This window comes from Phocoena sinus, chromosome 3, assembly GCF_008692025.1.
Source record: "Phocoena sinus isolate mPhoSin1 chromosome 3, mPhoSin1.pri, whole genome shotgun sequence".
NCBI lineage: Eukaryota > Metazoa > Chordata > Mammalia > Artiodactyla > Phocoenidae > Phocoena > Phocoena sinus.
The window spans coordinates 106,682,268-106,707,768 of record NC_045765.1 but is presented as its reverse complement, the minus strand read 5'-3'; the positions used below and the strand labels follow the sequence as shown (position 1 = coordinate 106,707,768).

The 25,501-nt window shown below is 36.7% G+C and overlaps 1 protein-coding gene across 6 annotated transcripts in view; it reads left to right on the top strand.

Annotated features, from left to right (window-relative positions):
* Positions 1 to 12,515, top strand: part of VCAN (versican) — a 114,642-nt gene extending 102,127 nt beyond the window's left edge. For all 6 annotated transcript variants that reach the window (XM_032625424.1, XM_032625426.1, XM_032625422.1 and 3 more), the window contains 3 exons: positions 4,760 to 4,904; positions 10,207 to 10,389; positions 10,536 to 12,515. In XM_032625424.1, coding sequence (XP_032481315.1) covers positions 4,760 to 4,904; positions 10,207 to 10,389; positions 10,536 to 10,663 — 456 coding nt within the window. In that variant the 3' untranslated portion in view covers positions 10,664 to 12,515. The remainder of the gene's footprint in view (positions 1 to 4,759; positions 4,905 to 10,206; positions 10,390 to 10,535) is intronic.
* Positions 12,516 to 25,501: the final 12,986 nt, after the last annotated feature.

Here is a 25,501-nt window from a genome sequence, read left to right as displayed (position 1 = left end):
CATTTCTGTATGTATGAGACACCGTCTATGTGAGAGAGGCTCGATTACATTCTTATAGCTCAGAATTGATTTCCTGAGGAGAGCTCTCTTCCTAACATTTAGCTTTAGTGAAAAAAATACATTATTGAACCTAAAATCAATGATTTATTTTTTCTACTCTTTTTCTCTGCAAGTGATATTAAATAAGGCTATAAGAATTCAGGAGGAAACAAAGAAAGTTGTTCAGAAAACTGGAGTTTCCTTTGCTAAGTCAGTTTGGCAGTAACATGGAGCAAAATCAAAGCATCCTAGCCAAAATAAATCTGCACAATGGAGCAATCAGATATGAGGTAATAGTGTGACATGACTGTGGGTATCAAACATTCTTGCAAAAACCACAGACTTAAAATTTGGTCCTGCACCATTAAGCCACAGTTCTGCCAAGCAACAACACAGATCACTGCTGCGAGCCAAATGCAATTCCCACCCAAAACAATTAAATCTTTTACCAGAGGTCTGAGCCTGGGAAGCTTAAGGCCTGAGAATTACTTTGGTGGCATGGAATCAGAATCTCATTTCAGTGTGAAAATGAGATGGTTATTGTTCAGATCAGGAGGAAATGTCAGCTGCAAAATACATGGCAGTCGAGGGACTTGGATGACTTGAAGTGATGTTTGTTGAGGTTAGATTTTAAAAGTGTTAGCTAAGAAATCGGTAAGTTCTTTCTGATCACTGCATAGCTCATGTTATAATGTTCATTTTTACTGATTAGAAAAATAATTTATGCTCATTCAAGGGAAGTTGGAAAATCTGTAAGAATATATAGAATAAAATATTACCTTAGTCTCATATCACTAGATATAAACTTTATAACATTTTACTGCATTTTCTTTGGGTCTTTTGCATACACACACACACACACACACACACACACACACAGCTGCATCGAGAGTATGCGTAAAATTCGGATTATTGTACATTTTTAGGACTTTGCTTTTTATTTAACTTAACACTTCTTTTAGTATCTTCCATCTCCTTGTATAGTCCTCAAAGCCAAGATATTTGATGGTTATATAATGTCCCATTTGTCTGGCTATACCATGATTTATTGACTATATATTTGCTCTATAGATTTTTCCCACTTACTGCTAGTGTAATATTTTAGATAAAATGTTCATATCTCTGATTATTTTTTAGGATAGCATTTTAGAAGTAGAATTACGAAGTCCAAGGGTAGGAACTTTTTTTTTTTTTTTTTTTTGGCGGTACGCGGGCCTCTCACTGTTGTGGCCTCTCCCGTTGCGGAGCACAGGCTCCAGCCGCTCCGTGGCATGTGGGATCCTCCCGGACCAGGGCACAAACCCGTGTCCCCTGCATCGGCAGGCGGACTCTCAACCACTGCGCCACCAGGGAAGCCCAAGGGTAGGAACTTTTTAAGGCCCTTGGTATGTATTGCTAACTGTTTTCCAGACCGGTTATTTACTTCTGCTGACTTTGTGATTGTCTTGCTTGCTGTTTGCCAGCAGCAAACAACATCTTCGATCAGGGGCAAGTATGGATAGGGAGGAGCGCAGCACACTCTGGGGTTCATTATTTCTAAATATGAAATTATTTATTAAACAACACCACTATGTGCCAGGCATAGCTCCTGGCACTGAGGATACAGGAGTAAACAAAAGAAGCCAAAATCCCTGTCCTCAGTGAGCTTACACTCTACTAAGGAGAAAAAATATAATAAGTAAGTAAAATGCATAGGATATTAGAAGGTAATAAGTGTTATGAAGAAAAATAAAGCAAATAAGGGAGATGAATAGTGTGGTAAGGCCAAGGAAAGGGGAGCATTGTACAGTTTACACATGGTATTGGGATGCTGGAAAATTTTCCACCTTTGAGGACATTCACTGGTTTCCTGAAAGAGGTTAGTTAGAAAGTAAACTAGAAAGTATTGAGCTCCAAAATCCAAATTAAGTATATGAGGAACTCTGGGATCTTTCACCATAAAAAGTATTCAATTTAGATCTTTGTTAGTTTTAAGGAATTCTTATTCTTTATTAATTTTATTTTTAATTTTATCCTGCTTTAATTCATCTGTTAAAGACAGCTTAGTCATACAGCAGCAGCAGGCCGAATGTGACGTTTATATCTGCATTGTTACTCCATTTCCTTTTCTGTTATCTATTAAAGGAGGGTAGCCGAAAAAAAAAAAAAAAAGGCAAAAAATAAGACTTGGTGGGTGGAGGGTAAGAGATGGTAAGGAAAGGGAAATAAGCAAAGAAAAGGAAAATAAAGAAATAATTAGAAACCCAGGTCAGATCAAATGTCAGTTCCCAGTCGCAGGAAGACCTGCCAGACAGAGTGCTTTGGTGAGTACGGTCCTCTGAGCATCTTTCCCAGGGCCACCTAGGGGGTAGCTCAGTGGTACCATTCAGGCTACTAGAGTTGAATTTAAATCCATATAATTTCTGGATTTCCACCAGAGAACTAAAAACACCCTTAATTCTGTGTTTTGGAAAAAAAGTCTTTATTAAGCTTCCCTTGGTTCTTTGAAGTTTTATCACTTTTCAGAGACTCTTCTTTACATAGCAGAGGTCTCTTGTCCCCTATCTTAATTTTGGCATGATTGAGGTGTATTTCAAAGCAAAGCTAAGCAAAGAGATTGAGGGAAAAGTAGAAGATCTCTTAATCCTGAGGTTTTCAAACTTAAGGTCTTCTTCTCACAAATTATTTTATCAAAGATCTAGGTTTTTACCATATTTTAAAGCTTTAAAAACCGCATTATTTTCTGAGAAGAAAGAAACATTAGAGCCATTCTCTAGTATATTTATTATACATTTTTAAAAGACATCAAGATGACCATGGTGCTTTTGGGAGTAACTAGCAGGACTGTTTTTTGGCGTGCTCTGAATTGGAAACAATTGCCTTAACTCATATACAGTTCTTTCTTCTCTGACTCTGTCTTTTTCAAATAAAATCTCTTGACTCACTGTTTCAACCACAGACTCATTTCCCCCCCCCTTGGTTCTTTTTTTTTTTTTTACTTTTTATTGGAGTATAGTTGATTTACAATGTTGTGTTAGTTTCAGGTGTACAGCAAACTGAATAAGTTATACATACACATGTATCCACTCTTTTAGTTTCTTTTCCCATATAGGTCATTACAGAGTATCGAGTAGGGTTTCCTGTGCTATACAGTAGGTCCTTATTAGTTATCTATTTTACATATAGTAGTGTGTATATGTCAATCCCAACCTCCCAATTTATCCCTCCTCCCCCTTTCCCCCTTGGTGACCATAAGTTTGTTTTCTACACACAGACTTATTTTAAATTTAATTCAAGGAAAGACTAATAGATCTGTAGTCCCAGAAGAAACAGTCACATTTGCCATTGTCACATAAATCTGAATACGTATTTCTTTCATATGAAGGAAATTTGTCTCCACCAGTCTGGTCAGCATTAGATGTGATTTAAACATGACAGTAGGCAAAGCATATTGGGAAAGCGATACCCAAGTTGAGCCAGAAAGACAATGAACAAACTTGTCCCATATCACATTCTAATTAACAGACCGGAGGCTAGAAAGCTTCTCTCTTATTTATGGTCCAATATTATTTTCATCTCACTAAAGTTTGTTATTTTTGAATAGGCATAAGGACTATGTTTTTCATATAATTATTGGTTGATATGGAGGTCACATTTTAAGGCAACAAAAAATTGAATGTAAACCTAAAAGTCCTGGGTGTTTAACATTGCTAAGTTTCAAGTTATTCCCAGTCTTGCTGGATTACTGTAAGAGATAATGCATACCAAGTACCAGAAGAGGGCTTCATTCATTACTGGTGCTGAATAAAAGACATGTGTTACTGTGATGGAAGGCAAAAGATATTTCTGGTTAAATCTCATTGCTCAAACTAGGGAATCAAAAGGTATCATCTAAAGATGTAGATATAAAGGTAACCAGTAGAAAAACATCAGGTCAATAAAATTCCTTTTAATTATCTGAACACACATTAAAGAAAAGCAAACATATATTTATAGTAAGACATATTTTTAAAGCATTATCTTGTATATTAATATGCATAAATGTGATAAATGTTCCTATTAAAACAACTTCCAGATTAGATCATAAAGCAAAACACAACTGAATGGTGCACATAAGAATCATATCTAAAACAGAATTACTCAGAAAGGTTGAATATAAAATGATGGGCATAGGTATATCGGGTAAACAGAAAAATAAATATAGCAAATATATCAATTTATATATATATCAACATAGCAAAGAATTTGGATGAAAACAATTACATTCAATAAGACAAAGGTACTTTATAGTGGTAAAAATATAAAAGAAGGAATGACCATTTTATTGCATTATAATCACCTCTACATAAAATTATATGTGCACATAAGGTTTGGAAGAAAACATGACAGATTAGAGTGACGAGATTACGAATTTTTTTCTCTAGTTGTTCCACTTCCATTAATGCTGTTACAATTAATAATAATGACATGGTGAAAATTCTTAAATTGAGCATTGATTCCTTAGATATATCTCATCGCCAAAGGAAAAAATATATATATTTGAAGAGAGACTTTGAGATATATACATTTTCCACTAAGAGTGTAAAAATCTTTTTCTTTACCACCAGAATTATTTCAGCTAGATGGTTCAACAGAAATTGTTGAGTCCCTTCTAATTTAATCGTGCAGTAATGGCACCGTCGCTTTTATAATATGCTTCTCTTTGACTGTCAATAGTTATCTTCTCCCTCCATTTTTACAGCAATATGAGAACTGGAGGCCCAATCAGCCAGATAGTTTCTTTTCTGCTGGAGAAGACTGTGTTGTAATTATATGGCATGAGAATGGCCAGTGGAATGATGTTCCCTGCAATTACCATCTCACCTATACCTGCAAGAAAGGAACAGGTAATGATTACTCCATTAATAATGTATACTTAATCTGCATTTCAATTATCAAGTAAATTCAGGAAGAATAAATGTCATTCTTTGTGGTCTTTTTTTTTTTTTTTTTTGCGCGGTACGTGGGCCTCTCACTGCCGTGGCCTCTCCCGTTGCGGAGCACAGGCTCCGGACGCGCAGGCTCAGCGGCCATGGCTCATGGGGCCAGCCGCACCGCGGCATGTGGGATCCTCCCGGACCGGGGCACGAACCCGTGTCCCCTGCATCGGCAGGCGGACTCTCAACCACTGAGCCACCAGGGAAGCCCAAATGTCATTAAGACATAAGCTGGTTGTCACATATGGTATCTCTTATTGCTCTGGAATGGTTTACTTTTTCAGTATAATTGAAAAGTTTGTTTTCAGTAATGTGTTCACCTTAGATTTCAAGTGCTTAAGATAACAATGTAGCATTTATGTAGAAAAACTACCTGGCAGTATTTTTAAGAAAAACAATTGTCAGCCCAAGGGCCTATAAACCTGTTTATTTTGATGAGGAGAGCATTAAAAAAAAAAAAAATTAGTTGTAGAATAAATAAATAAAAATTTTAAAGAAACAAAAAAATTTTAATTAGTTGTCAACAATAAAAAACTGGTATGTATCATAAAATAATGTGAAGTTTTTACTTAAAAAAAAAAGAACACCTGGTGCCATCTGGCCCATGTTCAAATTTATCAGTGGTTTAAATACTGCAGCTGAAAACTACCACCCTCCCTTGGTGGGACTGTGGTCTCCAATTCATTGCAGTCCTCATTCAGACCTTTCCTCCTTTTTGGTTAAGTTCCTGGTCTTTATAGACATTTGAGTTTTTCACTCATTCCCTTAGAAGCTCCATCTGTACACATAAACCATAGAACAAAAATGCCATCCCTGTATCTATTGTTGAATACCTTCAAAATATGATACAATAAAAACATTTATAATATGTTTATAAGTTAATAATATAATGAGAATTGCTTAGTTGATATTAAACAGATAAAATTAAGAAAGCTGATTTTTGAAAGTGTTTATCATTGACCAATATGTTTGAATTCTAAGGCACACTGTATAGACTTCTTCCTTTAAAAAATAGGAATTCCATAAAAATTTATAAACCTATTTGCAATTGATAATGGTGTTAGAACATGAGTATTTAATCTCTATACCCAGATTTTACCCACCTCAATTAAACATACAAAATACAAATGCAAAATGCAAAATCCATTTGACTTATTTTTGAGTATAAAAATAATAAAACTAAAAATACACTCTATAGATATTTTAGGAAAGACAAACACCACTAGAGAAATTCTATCAAAAGAAAGAGAACAGTAAGATACACAAAGCTGAGATGAAACTCAGCTGTTATCTGTGACTACTATACTCTGCCATTCTCTTGTCTAAAGCAGAATTTATTCTGAGTATCTTTCATGTGTGAGCAGCTTTCCTGACTATGTACGTTACTTCCGCACTTACGCGATGGAACTTGTGAAAACAGCAAATCAAGTTATTTGCTCTTTTCCCTGTTTCTAGTGTAAGAAGTCTTTAAAGAACTGTTTGTCTTTATCCAAATGTCATGTTTGCCCTCTTAGATCTCCAAATGTTCCCTGGAGTCATGCTTTTCATTTTGTGATCCAAACATTCTTTTATTTCCCGTGTTGCTTTTTCCTAGGCCAGGGTTTATTAGCAGCAGCACTATTAACGTTTTAGGCCAGACAGTTCTTACTTGTTGGGGCTGTCCTGTGCATTGCAGAATGTTTAGCATCATCTCTGCCCTCTATGCACTGAATGCCAGTAACATTCTCCTCCACTCCACATCCTCCTTTGCTTTGTGACAACCATCCATGTCTCTAGCCATCACCAACTATCCCTGGGAAAGGAGGGAGAGGAGGAAAGCTGCCCCAGGTTGAGAACCACTGCCTTATCTAAAAAGGATTCACAAAAGTAACATCATGGTAGACATTTACCAATGGGGAAAGATTTACAAAACATTAGGTCTACCTCATTAAAGGAGAAAAATAAAACAAAACAAAATGATTCATATATTTTATCTCCCTACTGTCTGATTTTTATTTGTATAGACTTAATTCTTTGTTAATCAGTACTCTGGGGAATGTTACGAATTTTATAAATGTCTGAAGACTTTTATAAATGACACTTATTTTTCCTTTCAGATATTTTAGACATCTTTAAACATACAGACCTAGGTCATTTTAATTAAATACTTGCAAAGGAGGATTATATTATATATAAAAGACTTTTTTTTAAAAAAAAAAACACCACCTCGTTGCATACTATCTACACATCTTTGGGGCATCCTGCAGGTTCCTTCCAATTCCATCCATTTACTTCCCCAATCCAGCCATAGATAATGACTTCATTCCCTTTCTTTTCTCTTTAGAATTATCACATATGCTTGTATCTGTAAACAAATTGTTTAGTTTTGTACACTTTTGAACTTTAAGTAGAATCATACTGTTTGTATTTTGTGCATTGCTTTTTTTGTTCAGCATTATGTTTGTGAGATTTATCCATGTTGATGCATGTAGCTGTATTTCTTCATTTTGGCTGCTGTGCAGTATTATAGTATATGACTATATAACATCTTATTTATCAGTTCTCCTGCCAGTGGACATTTGGGTTACATTCAGTGTTTTCACTATTATAAACAATGTTTCTACGAATATTCTTGAACTTGTTTGTGGTAGATCTCTGCAAGTTTCCATAGGGTGTTTTTCCAGGAGTGAAGTGCAGAGTCATAGGATACATGTACTATCAAATTCACTAGAAAATGCCAAATTATTTTCCAAAGTGGTTGTACCAATTGTCACTCCCACCAGCAACGTGTGAAAGGTCCCATTACTCCACATCTTCTCCAACATTTGATATTAATGGACTTTGAAATTTTTGCCAATCTGGTGGGTATAAAATGTTATCTCTTGTGATTTAATTTGTGTTGTCTTGGATACTTCTCCCTGGATATCTTTTCATATACTTTTATTGATAGCTCTTCTTTTGTAAGGTTTCTGTTCATGTCTATTGTGTATTTTTAAAACTTGATTGCTTCTCTTTTATATATTGATTTGTGAGAGTTTTTTTAAATGTCCTGGTTATTAATCCCTTGACAATTATACGTTGCAAATATCTACTCCCAGTTTGTAGCTTGTCTTTCCCCATGGCATTTTTTAGCGAACAGAGTTCTTCATTTTGTTGAATTTTCCTTTATGGTTTAAACCTTTTTGTGTCTTAAGAAATCTTTACCTATCCTAAAGTCAGAAAGCTATCTTATGTTGTTTTTAAATGTTTTATAGTTTGTCTTTTACATTTATATATTTAAACCATCTAGAATTGATCTCCCATGGATTCTCTGAGGTAGGGAACCAAATACATATTTTTTTCCATATGAATACCCAATTGTCCAAGTGAAAAAACTACCTTTTCCCCACTGCTCTGCCATGTTGCTTCTGTCAAATATCAAGCATATATATGTGGATCTATTTCTGGTCTGTTTGCCTGTCCTTGCCAGTACCACACTCCCTGAATTATTTTAACTTTATAATAAGTCTTCATTTATAGTTTTGGAAGAAATCTGTATATTGCTTTCCTCTCAAATTTAAAGACAACTTTTAATTAGTCAGAATCAAGTATAATGAGTTATCTAATTGATAATTTTTAACCTTCCGTATCACTTCCATCTCATTCTATCTGATACTTGCTAGTATCTGGACTCTAGTATAGACTTTCCATATTACAATAAAAGAAGTGTAGATATCCAGATGCGGGTTTTCGTTGAACTATATACATAGTGTAGATTATTAATTGAAAATGACATATTATTATAGAAATCTCAGTTTATCTTCTAGGAATTTGTAAAAATCAAATACATACACAAACGTTTCTAATTTCTTAGTTATAGATAGTAGGACTTTATAATCTATTTTTAGGTTATGTCTATCTGAGTGACAATTTCTTATGTGAACGAAAATATATGCTTGGATTGTGTTTCATTAAAGACAGTTCTGTTTGCTATGGGTCAATACATTCTAAGCTGTTTTGTCAGGCAGAAGTAAATTAAAGGAACTAAATATTTAAGTTAAACCTACATTTGTCATTTCAAAAGAATATGGTTATAAACAGCCTTTTGAATACGTAAATAAATTTAATATTCGTGAACTTTTGACATCCAAACATCTTGGTACCAAGGTTTCTGGTAATCAACCTCCCATTGAAGATTTGCATTATTTCATGAGAGAATATGACATGCTTATCAGGTGGGCCTTATGATGGCATTCTTAAAGTAAACTATTGATAGGAAATGTCATTTAGGGAAATCATATTGAAGTTAAGTTATATTTTTATTAGAGATATATAGCAAAACACAATCACTTAATAAAAGTTAGTTTTTAAAGTATATCATTTAAAACAAGTTCACTAATATTGAATGAAATTACAAATTAATACAAATTCAGTTGAACCAATTTTCTCAGCTTCTTGAATTTCAAAATTGTGAGGTTTCTTTTACTACTATTTCCTTTTTACTATTTCTACCATCACTAAGTTTGTTGATATACAGAATTTTTTATTGTGGGTTAAAAATGATGGTTATATATTCTAAGATTTACCTTTACTTACCCTGCTTAAGAGTTGAAATTTATATTTATAAGGTAATTACGAAATTGAAGCATGAATACTATGTCCTGACTTGCTTCCTGTCTCTGTACAGAAGACAGAAAAGAGCAAATAAACATAATTGAACCTGGAGATATTTTATTTATACTGAAGGGTCCATATTTTATCCATATTTTGAAGCTATGATGTTATTATAGATTGTAAGTTTTTTTCGGGGAAGTGACAATAATAGTTAATTATTACAAATCTTATTTGAAGTGAAGGTGGGTAATAAAAACATCGGGATGGTGGTGAAGACAGCATCAACAGGCCACATGGTGGCATGAGACAGGAAATTCCAAATTCCTTTTAATTTAGAATTTTTTTCAGAAAAGTAGCACCTCCAAATGGACAGATGAATGTAGGACCATATGCCCTATGGTTCTTTTAAAAAAAAAAAAAAAAAAAAAGCACAATTCAAGATACAGAATCTGAGATTCAAACTAGGCCCAGAGGCTTACTGTTTAGTTTTGTCTTGGAAATTTTCAATTTCTTAATCTAAATGACTGCTGAAGGTGCTTGATTGGGTATAATAAAGAAGGAAAGAGAAAAAAAAAAGAGAAACTCATGCCAATAGAAATACTTAGATTATTTGGAAATAACCCAATTTACTTTTCTCTAGTTGCTTGCGGCCAGCCCCCTGTTGTAGAAAATGCCAAGACCTTTGGAAAGATGAAACCTCGTTATGAAATCAACTCCCTGATTAGATATCACTGCAAAGATGGTTTCATTCAGCGCCACCTTCCAACCATCCGTTGCCTAGGAAATGGAAGATGGGCTATGCCTAAAATTACCTGCCTGAACCGTAAGTGGTCCTTTAGAAAGAACGGACAACCATGCTATAACAACTACTAGACACCCTCATTTTACGGCTACGGTATTGGTAGTTTAGGGTATGGAGCAAGTAATATTGTTGTGTTTTCTTTTCTTTCTTTCTTTCCTTCCATGTAGCATCTGCATACCAAAGGACTTATTCTAAGAAATACTTTAAAAATTCCTCATCAGCAAAGGACAATTCAATAAATACATCAAAACATGATCACCGTTGGAGCAGGAGGTGGCAAGAGTCAAGGCGCTGATCCCTAAAATGGCGAACATGTGTTTTCATCATTTCAGCCAAAGTCCTAACTTCCTGTGCCTTTCCTATCACCTCGAGAAGTATTATCAGTTGGTTTGGATTTTTGGACCACCGTCCAGTCATTTTGGGTTGCTGTGCTCGGAAACATTTTAAATGAAAGTATTGGCATTCAAAAAGAAAGCAAACAAAAGGAAAGAAAATAAGGGCAGAATGTAACCATTTCCAGACTATCTAATTTCTTTAGTTTTCTATTTGCCTCCAGTGCAGACCATTATATAATGTATACCAGCCTACTGTACTATTTAAAAAGCTCCATTTCAGCACCAATGGCAATGTAAATAAGATGATTTAATGTTGATTTTAATCCTGTATATAAAATAAAAAGTCACACTGAGTTCGGGCATATTTAATGATGATTATGGAGCCTTACAGGTCTTTAATCATTTGTTCGGCTGCTTTTGGTAGTTTTTTTAGGCTGGAAATGGTTTCCCTTGCCCTTTGTCAGCAAGATGGAGGATGGCTTTTCCTGGACAATTAACAAACACAAAGTTTTGTAGGTCACTGCACCATTTCCGCCCTAGGTACAACCAGCTTCCATGTGATGCTGAAGCCTGGCTGGCTAATGGGATCCCAACGGAACTAGAGACTGCAACGTGGAACTCTTTTTTTGCTGCATTCCTTTTTCTTCACTTACAAGAAAGGCCTGAATGGAGGACTTTTCTATGACTAGGAGCATTTTTTAGGGGTCAAAGTGCTAATTATTAACTCAACTGGGTCTCCTTTTTAATGGCTTTTTATAACACTAACTTGCAAGATTACAGATCAACAACATTTCAAATGGATATGGACCTAGGGCTCTGGAGGGAGGGGGTTTGTTAAAACAACACACATTCAGAGAAAGAAATTTTGTATATATAACCATTTTAATCTTTTATAAAGTTTTGAATGTTCATGTATGAATGCTGCAGCTGTGAAGCATACATAAATAAATGAAGTAAGCCATACTGATTTAATTTATTGGATGTTATTTTACCCCAAACCTGAACATCGACATAGTATGTTAGTTATTTTTCAGTGTTAGCCTTTATACTTCCCTCACACAGTTTGGAACAATATAATCTAGGTACTCTGTCCCTGATGAAATAACGTGATGGATAGAATGCATCAAGTGTTTATTATAAAAAGAGTGGAAAAGTGTATAGCTTTCAGCAAATGATGTTTGCCCATTCTAAGCAAGGAGCATATATATAGAAATAGTGTGAGCGTTGCTTCCTGTTAGGTGGAGTGTATGTGTTCAAATTTCTCCTTATCTCTTCCCACTCTGTTTTCTCCCCTTAATTTGAATAAAATGACTGCTGAAGATGACTCTGAATCATTATCCACTTAATTTAATGTTTAAAGAAAACCCTGTAATGGAAAGAAAGCATTTAGGAGTCTTTCCCTAATTTTAGTTAGAATGATCTTGAGAAGACAACAAATAAAATGCAAATAGAAGAAGAGCAGACCCGACATGGATTCTTTTTCACAGAACCTCTTTTGACTTAGAAGGAACCACAGTAGCCACAATCATACACACTGTCTTTAGGCAAGTTCCCTTGGTTGCTGCGTTAAATGTGATCCACCTTTGGGTGTTCTAGAGCACAGAACAACTCTGTGTCTACCTATTAGGTTTTAATTTTTCCTCTTTCATTACAATGCACATAATACGTTCCTGTATTTATATTATACCGTGTATAGTGTAAAATGTGAATGACTGTTTTTTTTTTTTTTGTGAATGAAAATCTAAAATCTTTGTAACTTTTTATACCTGCTTTTGTTTCGCCAAAGAAACCTAAAATCCTTCTTTTACTATACTGTGACTGGTCTGGTTATTTACAACTTTAAACCCTAATGTGCACGAACACTTTTACATTCTAGATCTCTCACGAAGTACAAGCTGCTGGCTTGGATGAAATGATTTTATGGCTAGCAGAGAGGTGATTATAAATGTCCCTGCAAAAATTGAGATAGTAATTCTGATAATGTTTACAGATACATTCTTAGGCATTAATCTCAAACATGAAGGAAACATGCAATAGGAAAAGTGATAGGTCACACTTACAGAATTCTTCCTATTAACCAGGCCAAGTGTTTTATGTATATCATCTCCCAACAAGCCTAAGAGAGAGGCTGTTAATGTCTGATTGATGAGGGATCAAGCATAGAGAATTCAAGTCATTTGTCCCAAGTTACATAGTTTGTTTGTCGTGGATGCAGGTAATCTCCAGAGCCTGCATAATGCTCTCAATAAAAACATAAAATATTATGTTCTCAATTGTTATACATTTAGGAGGTTAATTTACTGGCTAGAAGATCATATCTAAAAAAAAGATCAGAAGATGTCAAAACCACCAAGTTCCTATCCATCCAGATATTCATCCATCACTTTATTTTCATTCATTCACTATTACTAAGTACTTGCTATTAGGCACTGTACTAGGCCCTGGAGATTCAGCAGTAAATGAGCTAGACAGGTCTCTGCCAATGTAAGATTTTTATACTGGATGCATCCCATGGGAGTTATTTTACAGCCCATTCTATTCAATACCTTTATTGATAATTTGGAAGAACAAATCCATTATATATTCTGCAGTTGTATAGAAGATATCATAAAGGACAAAGGTGAGTGGAAAATTATTTTGAGGTTTCTTTCTTGGAATGTCAAAAATATATGGGAAGTTAGGCATGAATAGATACAGAAGAGATTCTTTTCCTTGCTTAGCTTGTCCTTTTAATGTGCAATCTGTCATATCTTTATACAGAACTTTAAATGGAAATTACCCAAGGGAGTATATAAGAATTTGTATTACTTGTGCATCACATACACCCTTATTAGATGTTTATAAATCCATCAGATAAATTTTTACTGATCTAGGTGCAAATAATAGAGTCTATGGGATGTTCCATTACCCACAATGCTGGAACAGAGTGAGAAGTTTAAGGAGACTCAGTACTACTCAAAGTCAGCCAGAGGTGGTTTTCTATTCATTTCTAAAAGCTAGGTTGCATATCAGGGGACGAAGAGGTGGTTTTATGGGGTAGCTGAAATGGAAAAGAGGTATGAGAGATTGTATCGGGAGGAATACATCATTTTAATGTGATAGCAAGTAGGACTTTGCTGATCTTAAGTGAATTTTCAATTACGGTACAGGAAGTAGGAACTGGATTAGCCTTGAGCTAATTGTGCAGGAGTCATATATCATGCAAAATAAAGTTGTGGAGTTTGAAAATGGCCAGAAAAAATAAAATAGGTTTCAAAAAAGTTCAGAGTTGATTTTGTGCATGCCTGTGCAAGACTGTCTCCCAAGTAAAGAATCTCCAAGAGAAAATATATCTTAAATAAAAGCAAAAGATGTTATTATCAAGAAGCTAAAGACTCAGTGATGACTTCAACATTTTTTAATGTGTTTCTTTTTATGTTTCCCAGTATTACAAATGCAGGGAAGTGGTTTTTGAAGGAAAAGTCCTGCAGTGATGGTTTTGTACCATTTGTACATCCTTTCTTTTTTCTTTTAACTGTGCTGCAGTTCCCATTTGCTAAACAAACCAGAATTCACCCAAATGATTCTTTTCTAAAACAAGTCTATATACAAAGTTTATAAAGGTCTTTGAATGAGTCATTCAAGAGTGTATAATCTTTTCCCATTATTACTCATTTCTGAGTGTTTGGATCCCAGCTGGACAAGAAAGAGAAAATGCCAAACAAGAACAAGAATGGTTTTTGTTGAGATGTTTACAGAATAGGCAAAGCCTGGGTTTTCATTGGAATTTAAATTCACAGTTCTGTCTGAGTCCATCAAATGATCCCTGCTGAAGATTAAAAGTTGATTGCCTTAAGGCAGTAAGTCGTAAGTAATTTTTTGATAGTGTGTACTCTAAAATAAAATGTTAAACTATGTATCCATCACATTTTAAGTTGTCAACCAAAATGTTTTTCATCATAAAGCAAAACAATTGTAAAGGATTTTAGTTTTGGCATATTCTAAATATTGCTGTTCTAAAATAAACACGTAACATCACTCTCTTAAATATTTTCAGTGGATTCTAAACACTGTAATAGTTTGATTCCCACTATCATCCATCTAAAAAATGCTTGAAGAAAAATACTCTTTTAATAGTCAGATATTTTATGTTTTTATTTTTGGACTTGCTTTTTTATTTCAGTTCCCCCATGGAATTGTATCTAAATATTATACGTTTATGTGCTTGAAAGTCTTCTATTGATTAAGCTATCACCATATATACATCAAAATTTGTACTTTCAAGTGGAAAATAAATTTTGTCATGAACATAAACGTAAAGGTATAAAAGTTAAAAATCCTCTCCTGGATTAAGTTATCATTGTAATTTACAGATATACAATTGCTCAAAGCAATATTACACTCTTACAAAATTTGAAAGCTAATTACACAAATTGTAACATTTTATTAGAAATGTATCTCAATGAGATGATTAGGGCTGTTTTTCCCAAATCACATTTCCATGAGTAAACATTACCTAAAACTAGAATGTGTCATGGCTTAGCATCAATTCTATTCCTATTTTATTCTTACAGATTTAAACACTGAGAAAACTTTCTCACTTAAATAAGTAAATGGAAATGATAGTTTTATTATGCAGAGCTACTCAATGTTTTTAAACTTCTTTCTGAATTATATGTCAAAAATCTTATAGTGGTCTGTCAAAAATTACTTTCAATTACTTTTCAGTTGACATCTCAATGAAGTCCTTCTTAAATTTTTTTGGTAAACACCTGACTTAAAAAAGGTTTTGATTTGTACACTGTCACCAGAGTCATTCATTTTGATTCGTCCTTTTCTCTGTTCATAATTTTTACATCCCATGTCAATGCATCCTAAGACTCAGGATGGATGAAAGGTGTGTTCGATATGGTGGTTGTTTTTTATGAAGTCGGAGTCTAAAGACTTCGGTTTTCAAAGCTTGTTTCCTGAAACAACAGCATTAACATCACCTAGGAACTTGTAAGAAATGCAAATCCTCAGGCCCTGCCGTATTGAAATAGAAATGTTGGGGAATGAGGAGAGCAACCTGGGTTTTCACAAGCACTCAGGATGATTCTAAAGTTTATGAGAACTGGTATAAAGAAGATGATATCAAAAACATCGAAGTTATGGAAATTTCTTCATTTTGTGTGCCCATGTACACCACCACCCCCAGAGTCTTTATTTTGCATGATACATGACTTATGGACAATTAGCTCAAGGCTAATCCGGTTCCTACTTCCTGTCCTGTATTGAAAATTCACTTAAGATCAGCAAAGTTCTGATCAAGCAACCCTGATTTGGAGACCACTGCTTTAAGATACACAGTCCTTAAAGTATTTTTAGAGTTTTAGTACATTATCTATCTGTACTTGTGAGCATGTTTGGTGATTACTTTCCCAATATTGAACGGGCCTCTGGTTATACAAGAAAAAAGTGAGAAAAGCTTTCACTACAGGGAAAGCTGAATAAAGAGGCATGGTTGAAAATAATCATTTCTTTTTTTTTTTTTTTTTTTTTTTTTTTTTATGCGTTACGCGGGCCTCTCACTGTTGTGGCCTCTCCCGTTGCGGAGCACAGGCTCCGGACGCGCAGGCTCAGCGGCCATGGCTCACGGGCCCAGCCGCTCCGCGGCATGTGGGATCCTCCCAGACCGGGGCACGAACCCGTGTCCCCTGCATCGGCAGGCGGACTCTCAACCACTGCGCCACCAGGGAAGCCCAATCATTTCTTAAAAGACAGACCTGAAACAAAGCTTGAAATGAAAGAATTAAGACAAATTTTAAAACTGAGAAATAATAGAAGCAAAAAAGATAAAACTTCCTAACAGTAGCTAGCCAAGAAAAGGAACTTCAAATTCAGTGGGGAGCCCTAAAAGAGGTCTAGATGGGAGAATCCTTCAGAGTGAATTGATCTATAAATAACTCCAGTTCCTAAATCAGATGACCCTCTCCAATGCCCATTAGCCAGATTGAACTCATCATTCATTCAATAATGTATATTGAGACTTACCATGTGCCAAGCACTCTGCTAGATATCGGGGATACTGTTATAAACAAGATAGGCCAAGTCCCTCTCCTCACTGGAATTTACTATCTGATGGGAAAGATTATCAATGGCACTAAAGATGGAAGAGATCTGAATTCTCAAAATGTTGTTGCTGAAGTCTCCATTTTTGGTCATCTCTTTGCTCTGCTCTCCATCTTCACCTGATTCCAACCATAACCATAGGCCTTAACTCACTCCTACATTATAATTTCCATATCTCTTTCTTCTGTGGGAAAGGTATGTATCCAGCTGGTTGGGTTTCAGCAGTACATTAAGTTCTATATGTCCCAAATTGAAATATTATCCACCCATCCTACTAATTGTCTACACATTCTTTTTTAAACTAGGAGTCTAACAGTCATCCTGGACTCCTAAGTTATGCCCATATTCAATCAAGAACCAAATTCTATTAATTGCACCTCCAAAAGTTTCTCATATCATCATCTTCTCTCTATCCCAGCTGTCCACAATATCTCATATAGTATTACTGTCTCTAGATGCATCACTTTCAAAATGATCTTTTATTTTTTTATTTTATTTTATTTTATTTTTTTTGCGGTACGCGGGCCTCTCACTGCTGTGGCCTCTCCCGTTGCGGAGCACAGGCTCCGGACGCGCAGGCTCAGCGGCCGTGGCTCACGGGCCCAGCCGCTCCGCGGCATGTGGGATCCTCCCGGACCGGGGCACGAACCCGTGTCCCCTGCATCGGCAGGCGGACTCCCAACCACTGCGCCACCAGGGAAGCCCAAAATGATCTTTTAAACTACTACAGAGTATTTTTTCAAATGTGCAATCAGAGCTTGGTGTTCTCCAGAAGCTATTGTTTACAAAATGAAATTAATTTTACATGCATAGCAAAATGCTTTTGGGGGAAAAAAACTGTCTAGGTATTATGTGCTTGAGAAGGGAGGAACTGATTTAGAAATCTTAAGTAAATCAACAATTAAATTTAAATAATTTAAGTTTTAATCAATTAAATTTAAGTTTTAGTTTTTTTCTTCTAATTAGATCAGTCTGGCTTCCTATTCAGTCTCTGATGAAAAGTCAGGTTCCCCTTTAGCGATTGTGTACAAGGTAAAAACGGAAGACCAGAAATGTTCTCTAACTTAATGGGACAGAGGATTTACCCCCTCCAGATACACTCTCTACCCTTCTCCTCCTGCTTTGTGCCCTGGGAGATTGACACCCATCTCGACATAGCCCTCTCTACCTCTTATTCTCTACTGCTCTCTCACCTTGACCCTTCAGGACTGAGGGAGTAAGAGCTCTCCACTATTACTGGTCCATGGGTACTGCACTATAAATTGTGATTTCCTTAAGCTACCCATCTGTATATTAAATAGTCCTTTTTTAAACTCTCTTCATCTTACCCAGTTTGATTTTGTCATCTGTTTCCTACTGGATTCCTGACTGACAAAGTGTTTTTAGATGCAGCGCTTCAGGGAAATTATGGCAGTAACCCAGCTCCTATCAATCACAGGACAGGCATGCTACATTACAGTCTGGAAGCGACCACGTTGGTTCTCTTGGTTTCTTTCATGGCGTCTTATTGTGAGGTTATATCTTTCGTCCTTCCTTACAGCCACTAAAAGCTAAACATGTGCTTGTTGCAACTGCCAGCCATTTTTCTGCCTCAGCTATGCATAAACATAGCCACGCTGCAGACTGCTTGGTCCTAAGGCTGTGTTCTCTGGCTTGATTTCCAAAGTTAAATGTGATACTTCTCAGCTTGAAATCACAGTCAAGTTCAGTAATCAATGCTTGTCTTATAATAAGGAGCAAAGAAAAGAGTAGGTGTCAAGGTTTACATGTGCATAGCTTTCTCTGAGATTAAACCCTCAATATTTTTGAAGTTTTATGACCACACATGGGGAAAGTGGGAAGAGAAAGGAAGGGAGACTGGTATCTTAAAGCTGCCAGACCATTTCGTTTCTCTGGATAGAGGTCTGCTTCTGTCTTTCGGAGAAGTTTTTTTCTCCCTTTTTTTTTGGAGGAGCCATTCCAGGGGGGTCTGTAAGTTACACAAGTTTAAGACCGAGCTCCTACTTTGGAATGAATTGGTAAAAGGAGAAGCTGAGTTGCTCTGCATTATAAAGTGGATGTTATCTTCTCATGCAAAGTGGTGTATTTTTAGAGTAAATTTTTACTTTGAGAAATACTCTGTTTACCTTCTCTAGGGTCTTGATTCCAAGGAGTGGAAAATTATTGGCAGAAGGGCCTTCCTGTGTCAAGGAGGGAAGTTAGTTTCAGCAACCTGGTAGTAGATGTGCTGAAATTAAGAGAAACAGGTCTCCACCTGTGGAGGGGCCTGAAACTCTGGAAGTAGTTGATAAACTGCACAGTTCTGAGTTATTTAGCTGTGTTAGAATTCTTTACATTTCCTCACGTCCTCAGCATAGTTTTCGTAAGTTAGGGCTTAACTGAGCTTTTCAGAATTAAGGGATAGGCCAGCCCTCCTATGGGAAGAGTGGAGAGGTAAAGAGATCAGCAGCAGCCTTAGAAAGCCAAGTACAGATGGCGTGATGGGATCTAGAGTCATGTGCCTGGTACCAGAAGGCTGGCTGGGGTCAGAATAACATGCCAGGTGGATTTATGGGACTGGGCAGTGTGCCGGGAACATCTGTTGGAAGGAATCTGCAAAAATGTTTAAATTTTTTGTCAAGTAACAAGTGGTCTTGGAAATATTGTTTGAGCACTAAAGGGAAGTACAATTTCTTAAAACTAAAGGTGGGAACGTCTGTTTACATAGGCTTTTTTATAAGTAATATCATTGTGTAATACGTGGCAATACTTATACTTTTACAGTGGAGTCTCTTCTACCTTAAGATGTGAGGTGAATTAACAGATTCTTTTATTTTGCATAAGGTTATGTAGGGCAAAATGAGTAATTTGGGAATTAAAAAATGAACACATAAGGAAGAAAAAAAAGTAACCCAGTAAAATGAATAGAAGAAAATTAGCTAAGTAATTCCAGAAGAATGAGAGTAATAAAAATATACTGTGCTTTTGGATAAGGATTTAGGAAAGGAAGAAGACTTGCTGGGACTTTGGAGGTTGTACTAATCTAGGCAGAGACAAAACATGTCATTAAAAAGCAGGCATTGGGATTTGGTGATGCTCTGATTATGAAAGAGGATAAAAGAAAAATATTAATTATAGCGTTTTGAGTACAGCATTGGGGAAAATAGAAATGGTACAAAGCATTCATGCTAAAGAGACAAGACAGTTTAAAGACAGTTTATATTTGAAGCTCACTAACAATGGGCAAATATCAGTTGCTTGGGGGTTTCTGATTGTATAAGAATGAAAAATGAAATCATTTAGAAGGATTTTTAATTAGCTGAGGCCTTGAACACAAAGATACCAGTCCTGTCCATCCAAATGAGGAGGCCCAGGATGGAGACTAGACCAAAGGATGAGAGATGCTGAAGTTACCCAGCATAAAAGAACCACTGTGCAAAAGCTGGAAGATATGCATCCCGGCTGAAAACCGTGTGGGCAAGTAATGTTTGTTGAATCATTTCCTGAATCATAATTCTCATTTTTAGATGCTATGAAAACACTTTTAGGTATTTGTTAAATTATGTCATTGCTCTTTTATTGTTCTTAATTTATTACCTAAGTAATCCCTGGTCATTGTAAATGCATTGGTAAATTCAGAAAAGCACAAATAGGAAAATAAATGTTCAAGAGAATATTTGCTTGAGGTCACTATTTTTTACCCATACCGCCCCTAAGAGTGCTCAATAGCTATGCGGTGAAGGTACTATTTAGTGGGTGTCAGTCACTCTCATAAGCGAATTGCCATCTGTCTTCTTTCATGAGAATGTAAGCTCCGTAAGTACAGGGACTCCTCTGTCTCGATCATCACCATGTTCCTAACACCTGCAATAGTACCTGGCATGCAGCAGGTACTCAATAAATATTTGCTAAATGAATGACTAAATCACCTCTCTTAATATTCATGTCGATTTTACTGTCATTCCTATTTCCTGGTGGAGATACAGAGGCCCAGGGAGATTACACTGAGCCCCAAGTCTCCTAGCGCATACTCTCGGATGTGCACCCAGAAAGCCTGACTCAGGAACTCATTAATACATTTGGCCACTACTCCTCAGATAGAGGGGGAGCCTGTTGAAACTAAGGTCAGTGGGATGAGTTAACAACGCCACACTGAAACCAAGACAGAAACCCCTTGTCTCCTTGCCTCAGGTACCACCAAGAGCCTGTTATGTTATATTCATTGAGCAGTTCTATTAACCAGCATCATCAGAAGCTGAGGACAGAAAAAGAAAAATGTGAAGCCGTTTCGCTCTGTCTCTCACCACTCTTTGCTCCAGAAATATGCCATCCACTGTTGTCTGTCACCTAAGTTAGTGGCTGACTGAATGGTTTAGCAGATGAGAAGCTGTTGGGATTTCTAGAAAATCACGTGAATGTTTGAAAAAATGCAGCTGCAATTTATGTCTATCTAAGTCTGCAGAGTCAGAGTGAATGTCAGTGTCATCTCACGCATTGTGACCTTCACTGTTGCCTATTTAACCAAAGTAACTATTTGCCGTTAGAACAGAACCAGAAGTTGCTTTCCAGCAATATGTGAACAAATCTCCATGCAGCCATTTAACTTGATCCTGGAGATCAAGAAATTATTGCACGAAATTTGCAGATACAGCCATGTTACAGCATTCAGAGTAGTCACTGATGTGTTTTATCATGTGTCCTGAGAATGTTTATGTATGTGAATATGTAGATTTTTGAAGTGAATGTCGAGATTAAATAAAATACCCAACTTACTGCTTCAAAGAGGATGTAGCAGAAAAATCATGAAAATAATATGCTCCAATTTTCATAACCCTTAAAAATTCAATTAGATTTAGGGTACAGATTTAAAAGTACACATTTATTCATTTGTGCACTCACTTTCATATTCATTCAACAGATATTTTTTTGAGCAGGAACTACACTCCAGGAACTATTCTGTTTAATTTCTTAGATTCATTTCAGACTTTATTATGTTGTTCTGACAATAGCACAAGGCTCTTCTGGTTTTTAGAAGTTACTCCCGGCAAATGAAAATTTTCAGCTTTCCAGAAATAAATTGAGAACATCCTACACCTATACGGACACACTGAAAATATATACGATCAGCCTCAGGATTAAAGACGTTTCAGAGTAAAGCAAGCTGTGTTGGCAGCTAGAAATAGCCTGTGAGTTCAGAATGGAAATAAATGTTTGGGGGTAGGGAGGAAGATTTGTATCTAAGCAGCAAGTCGTTTGTAATAATTCTGTGATAAATAAGGACCTTTGTCTTGAATACATTGCTTCAGATATTTCTTTTAAAGTCATGTTTTCCGCCATATTGTAAGGAGATTTACAGTGTACTGACATGGTGCCAAACAATGTTTGGGCTGAACTTTCTGTTCTTATGTCTCCCAGTTCATTGTTTGGGAGTTGGGAACTGAGTACGTATGCTCCAAGTGCATGGCAGAGCCCCCTGCATATCCTGAAAGCCACTGAAAGATCCTGAGTTGACCCTGCAGAGGGTGCCTTCAGGGGGAGGAGTCATTATCGGACCACAGGCACTAGAGGCAGATTAGGTGTGGCAGAAAGTAGCTCTGCCTGAAATCGGAAGGCGTAGGATCAGGCCCCAGCACCTCCATCTACCATCTACGAGGCTTCTTGAGACTTGGTCCCTATGGGACTCAGTTTGCTCACACAGTGTTGCTGGCTCCTAACTGTACCTAACTGGTGTTTAGGATTTGGTGATGTCTGATACACCATGAAGAGATTATTCTTAGGAATCAAGTTTTATGAATACATTTCTACGGGGAATTTTGGTTTAGCCGAAAACTAAGGCAAAGATTTTTTTTCTTTGTTTTTTCCAGGTGAGGAAGTGAGAGGACAGGTACCTACCCCATCCATGTCTATCCCATGAGACATAGAGGAAGGCTCTATTTTTATTAGAGACTCTGACATCAAGGCTTATGCAGTGCTGTGCTTTAGGGGCAAAACAAGCCCATAGTTAGGGGGAGAAAAGCAGAGAAAGTTGAGTGGCTGCAGGCCAGGCAGCAGTGGGAATGTTGAGACACGCCAAAAGAACCAGAGGCCACTTTGGGAGCTAGGGATGTTGCGAGGCCCTCTGAGCATAGACAGAGGCAGGAGTCAGACAATTTTAGCGATTTCAGCCAATGTGATTCCCTCTGAAGCTGTTCTGGTGAAAAGGGCAGGAGAGGAGGCCACTGGTGGCAGAAGAGCCCTTCTTACTGTGAAAGCTTATTCCAAACCATGAAAGAAGAGCTCTCTGTGTCAAAAGGGGGGAAACCAGGAACTGCCTGCTCAGCACACCAGGTATCTATATATTTGTTTTACAGCTCCACCAAGCTTCCGATCTGTAGCCAAGGCTGGAACCAGTGTCTTAGGGTCGTGCTTCTCAAACTTGAATGTGCCTGCAAATCACCCAGGGACTTTGTTAAAATGCAGATTCTGCTTCGGAAGGTCCAAGATGGGTCTGGGGTTCTAACAAGCTCCTAAGTGATGTTGATTTTGCTGGAAGATAAAACACACTTTTAATAGTAAGAGCTTGGAAGCGCCGGTTCTCATACTTTAGTGGGCATCAAAGTCTGCCAGAATCCTTATTAAAACACAGATAGTTGTGCCCAGCTCCCAGTTTCCAATTCAGTTGATCCAGGGTAGGGCCTGATAATTTGCATTTCTAATAAGTTCACAGGCAATGTAGCTCTGGACATGATCATGTGCGGCAGTGTTTCTCAAACCTGCCATAGCTGGGAAACTTACAAAGCATAGTCAGGCAAGGCCCTCCGCCCTTCCCAAGCCTCTCCACCTCCCCAAACCCTGCTCTCACAGAATCTGTTCTAAAGCCCCCTGGGTGATCCTAACGCGCCCTCAGGTTGGAGAAGCGTTGATAGAAGGCTTCATGGGTCACATAAAGGCTTCAGATTTTATTCTAAATATAATACCATGTACTAGTTGGCTCTGCTTTTAGAAATAATTTGTGACCGGATATAAAGGTGTTTGAAGGCAGATCACTGATGAAATCCTGACGACTGAACTACATGCCTTTATCTCGAAAGGTGAATGAGTAATCTCTATGAGGCAGACACTATCTTCACTATCTCTTTTATTACAAATAAGGGAGACTCAGAAAGGTTAATCAGACGACTCTTTAATTCCTGCGGAGATATATATTAAAAGGTACACAAATTGGTTAATTTTGAAATCTACTCATGCCAAACTGGCTCAGTAGATTTGCTCCCACTTTCTATAAACTTTGGTCTGTTCCATTATGTGTTATGTGGCAGAAGCTAATTACTGGGAGCCTGTAATTTGAAGTGACAGGTAATTGAAACTTGGGTTCTGTAGGAATATCTGTGTAATGCATAATACATTATTCAACACGAATTATTTAAAGCACAAGTGAAGCCAGTTGAAGTCATCTCCAGCAGTTGTTGGTTCATAATAAAATTGAAACTACAGGTAATTAGCATGGGTCCAAAAAGCTCATTTCAACTTGGCCTGCAAAAATTATTTTTCATCATTTGATATTAATTATGACATGCTAATATGTCTAATTTTATTTGGCCCATCTACATTCATCTCATGTACTCAGAACGAAAAGCAGAATGAAGCTCTAAATCCAAGAAAGAAAGAAAATGATCTATCCCACACTTCTATTAATATTTAATCTTCTTTACTGGATTAATACTCCGAGGTTGCCAACACACACCTCAGTGGAAATGGTGACTCTTTTTGAAAGAATGTGAAAGCAGATTTTAGTTTCAAATGGAATATTATTATCTTATAAAATTTGATCACTTGATTTTTTTTTTTAAATGGAGAAAAGCCCCATTAGAACAATGGGATGTGTATCACCAGTAGTTTATATATTACACACTACAGTGAATATAATACATATGTAACATATAAATAATACATAACATAATATATAATAAATATGTACATATAAAATACCTAGCTCTATATGTATCTATCTAATTTCCTTCCTGGTCTTTGCTTCTGAAATTGTCCATCTGACACTTTGGATCCTGCAGGAGCATCACTTACAATGATGCTTGTAAAAGAGTAGACGAAATGGGCAGATTTCAAAAAGTACAGTCAAAGTAATAGCTATCGATGAACGTACCACTGTGAATTGCAGAAAAGCCTCCAGAATCATGCAGCGTGCATTTCTCCAGTACAAATTACGCCATACTGCTATGAAAATAACAGCTCTGACTTCCTCGGCCACCTATCTGCAACTTGGGGCACTGGCAGTAAAATCCACTTCTAGCCCATTGTACCATCTTTGTGGGACCTTTAAAACCCTAACATCAGTATTTAGTTTTCTACAAGAGCAGCAATCTCTAAGGCTACTTATCTTTGTTATGAAAACAAACTTACCATAGGTGTAAATAGGTATAGTTATAAATATAGCTAGAAACTACAGACCTTTCTGACCCCAGGTCTTTCTTGTTGGCAATCCATAAATAAATAAATAAACAAATAAATAACAAAATCTCTTCCTAGTCCAATCCTTACAAAAAAAAAAAAAAGCAAGATTTTCCTAAGGTCCTCTGGCCACAGAAGACACAACAGCTGTGTTTTATGCCAGGTACATTTGATCCAGTTGATCAGTCATTTAAACTCCTCCTGTAAACACTTCATTCACTTGACTTCCAGGAATCACATTAACTTGGTTTTCTTCTACTCCTTGGGCATCTCCCTCGCTGGTC